Source organism: Cupressus sempervirens, chromosome 1 (genome assembly GCF_028749045.1).
Source record: "Cupressus sempervirens isolate cs-2001-9-10 chromosome 1, ASM2874904v1, whole genome shotgun sequence".
Lineage (NCBI taxonomy): Eukaryota > Viridiplantae > Streptophyta > Pinopsida > Cupressales > Cupressaceae > Cupressus > Cupressus sempervirens.
Genome location: NC_143118.1, coordinates 14,319,089 through 14,321,985, shown reverse-complemented (window position 1 = coordinate 14,321,985; position 2,897 = coordinate 14,319,089). Strand labels below are relative to the sequence as shown.

Sequence of the window (2,897 nt, the reverse complement as noted above, 5' to 3'; positions counted from 1 at the left end):
ATCTATTATGTGTTGCTTATGTATGATTTTATGTTATTGCTTCCACTATTTTATAATTATTGTATACGTTATTCTTTTTTAAAAAAAGTTTGGCAAACATAATAAAACTTTAGGTTAGTTCTTTTGGATCCCTTGGTGGGGCATTACAATTATGGAGCTAATGGCCCCATGGTCATTATATTTTGTTACTTTTTTTTAGGAGTCATCATAAATAAAATGTTTGAATTAAATTATTGATAATAAACATTAAAATGAAAACTTAGAGAGAAAAAATAGGGAAAAAAAAAGAGGGAGATTAATTTGTGGTGCTACGTTTGTGCTATTTTTCTTAATAAGCTTATTTAAGCTCCCTTTATTTCATTTTTAAGAGTAACTACTCCACTAAAGTAAGAGAAGATTCTAATTTATCCTTTCTTACTAATTAAATATTTTCTTGTCTTTAAGCAACCCCATGAAAACATAAGAGTTAATTTGAATTGGTAAAAATATGATAGAATTGGAAATAGCCCCATTGCTTTAGATAACTTTTTTGCTACATATTTTCCACCAAAACTAAACGAATCTTACCAAAACAATTTAAAAAATACAAATAAGAAAATAGCATGTTATAAATTAAAAAATTTAATTATAATTTAAAAAAGAGTCATACTATAAATTAATTTATTAAATCATTAATTTCTTTAAATTTATAAACTACAATTTCTGAAATTAAAATGAACTAATTTGTTTAATAATTAAATATTCCTACCCATTTTAGTTTTAGGAAGCCCTCGCCATGAACCCAAGCCTAAGAGTTGGTCCTCAGCATCGTCCCGCTCGCATTGACTAACTATTCCAGAATCGGCTATGGATAATGTACTGGTCCAGCGCGGTGCTTGGACCATTCACTTACCATATTCTCACTCATCTTGCTCAACGCTCATGTCGATGTCTGTCAGCATTGCAATTCCAAATCTTCAAAAATCATTATTCATGACTTGGGACGGGCTAAAGACGAGAGGGAAGCAACAGAAATATATACATATTACAGTAGCATGCCACATTGGTGGTACACCTGCGAGGGACAGGAAAATGGAGGCTGGAAAGTACATGGGAAGAATGCTGGGAGCCTTACCCCCCAGATCTCTGAGATGGATGGTGAGAAACAAATACCCAGATGCAGCATGGTCTGCCATGGCAGAAGAAGTGTTGGAAGACCCGGTTTACAGAGACAGGATGGGATTGGAGATTCTCAATGAACCAGTGAAGGATAGTTTATTATCTGATAATGATGAAGTCAATATTAAAAGCAATGTTAATGATTCTGAAAAGGTGAAATCAGAAAGTGATATTAGAAGAGAGGCAAGAAGAGAGAGGCAGAGATTGAGAAGAGTTCCCCTGAAACCCCAATTGAAGGAGAAGCCACGAGAACGCAGGATTTTTCCTGGTAGAGGAGCTCTGCTAAAATTGATCAGAGATGCTGAATCAGAGACGCTGAATCAGAAGATTGACTAACTATAGAGTATTGCCTTTACACATCACAACCGCATAGCAACTAGGACCTTGTATTTTCAGATAACTGAAGCGTTTTGTGTTTGTGAGTAGCTGAACCATTGGGTGTATTTCCCATGTTATTTATGTGACTTTTCTTTTTAATTGGATGAAATCAGACCAGAAGATCTACCAAAGTGTAATTTATATGTTCGCATAATTGGTTCCATAAATAGTTTTACAAGCATTTACTTTGTAGGTATTTGAATTAAATGTTTTACAATTTCTTTTATATGCAGATTTTTCTCGGGATGGTTTCACAACCTCTTTAACCCCCACATCCGCTATCTGCTCACCGCCAGCCTCCTCCTCAGCAATCTCCACCTCCATTTTAACCCTGCTGTCCCAACTGAAGGTACAGGAACTTCCTAATTATCCGCAAACTCTATCTAGGGCAGTTTAGCTGCAAAGTTTGCCAGACTTGTAGCGGGCAACTTTAGAGATCCATTATCGGTCAGCCTTCTTCCACCAAAATACTTCACAGTTTACACCATATTTGACCGAATAGGATTGAAGCATTTAAACTTTTGAATCAGGCAATGGCCAAGACTCTACCATGCCATTTTTTCAGAGTTGGATTGAAGCAATTAAAAATTTGCGCATCCAAAACTCTAACACTACCATGCCATACGTTGGTTGCAGATATTGTCCTCCTAAAAATATCTTTAAAATTAACTCCTTTTGCCCAAAATTGAGAATAAATTAGCAATCCGCAGTTGGATAGATCTCCATTCAATGGATGATCTTCCTCTGAATTTTAGAGGCACACCCCTCTTATGATGTAATTGGGTTTTTTTTTCGGGTATGCGAAAGCAGAAAAGAAAAACTCTCATCTGCACATAGCTATGATACAGATACAATTATAGTTTCAGATTTAGCAGTGCAAAGATAAAAAGACACAAAGTTCATTCTATAACATAGCATTGGAAAAGAAAAAAGGCTGGATAATTCAAATTCAAAAGGATAAGCACTCCAGAACACAAAATTTCTAGAGCCTAACATCTGTAACCATATTAAATAGACAAGCACCATGAGAGAACTGCCATAACACAAAGTTTAATTCCCAGCACAAAAAGAATATAGGAAACACACAGTTTTGATATATATTTCCTTCCAAAGATGCTAAAAAACAGAATGATACAAAGTTAAGTTATTTTTTCCCATAAAAAATGGCTACATCCCAGTATTTATTTTTTAGAGCTATTCTCCCCCTTTTACTAACTTAAAAAAAGCCTATATATACAAAGCAAAACTGTTGTCAATGGGCCTTTGGTCTATTGGTGAAGTTGAATGGCTCACAAAGATACCACCGGGGATCAAGTCTTAGTGCAAGGCTCTGACATCATAAGGTTGGCTTTGTTGGTTAT

At 35.2% G+C, this 2,897-nt stretch overlaps 1 protein-coding gene across 1 annotated transcript; it reads left to right on the top strand.

Annotated features, from left to right (window-relative positions):
- Positions 1-761: 761 nt before the first annotated feature.
- LOC149575930 (golgin family A protein) lies at positions 762-1,677 on the top strand. The gene has a single exon (XM_089816000.1). It carries the CDS (start codon positions 847-849, stop codon positions 1,492-1,494), a length of 648 nt encoding a protein of 215 aa, XP_089672126.1. The 5' UTR covers positions 762-846; the 3' UTR covers positions 1,495-1,677.
- Positions 1,678-2,897: the final 1,220 nt, after the last annotated feature.

Excerpts from the sequence above, each read along its gene's own strand:
- LOC149575930 (XM_089816000.1), top strand. The coding sequence starts at position 847 with ATGGATAATGTACTGGTCCAGCGCGGTGCTTGGACCATTCACTTACCA.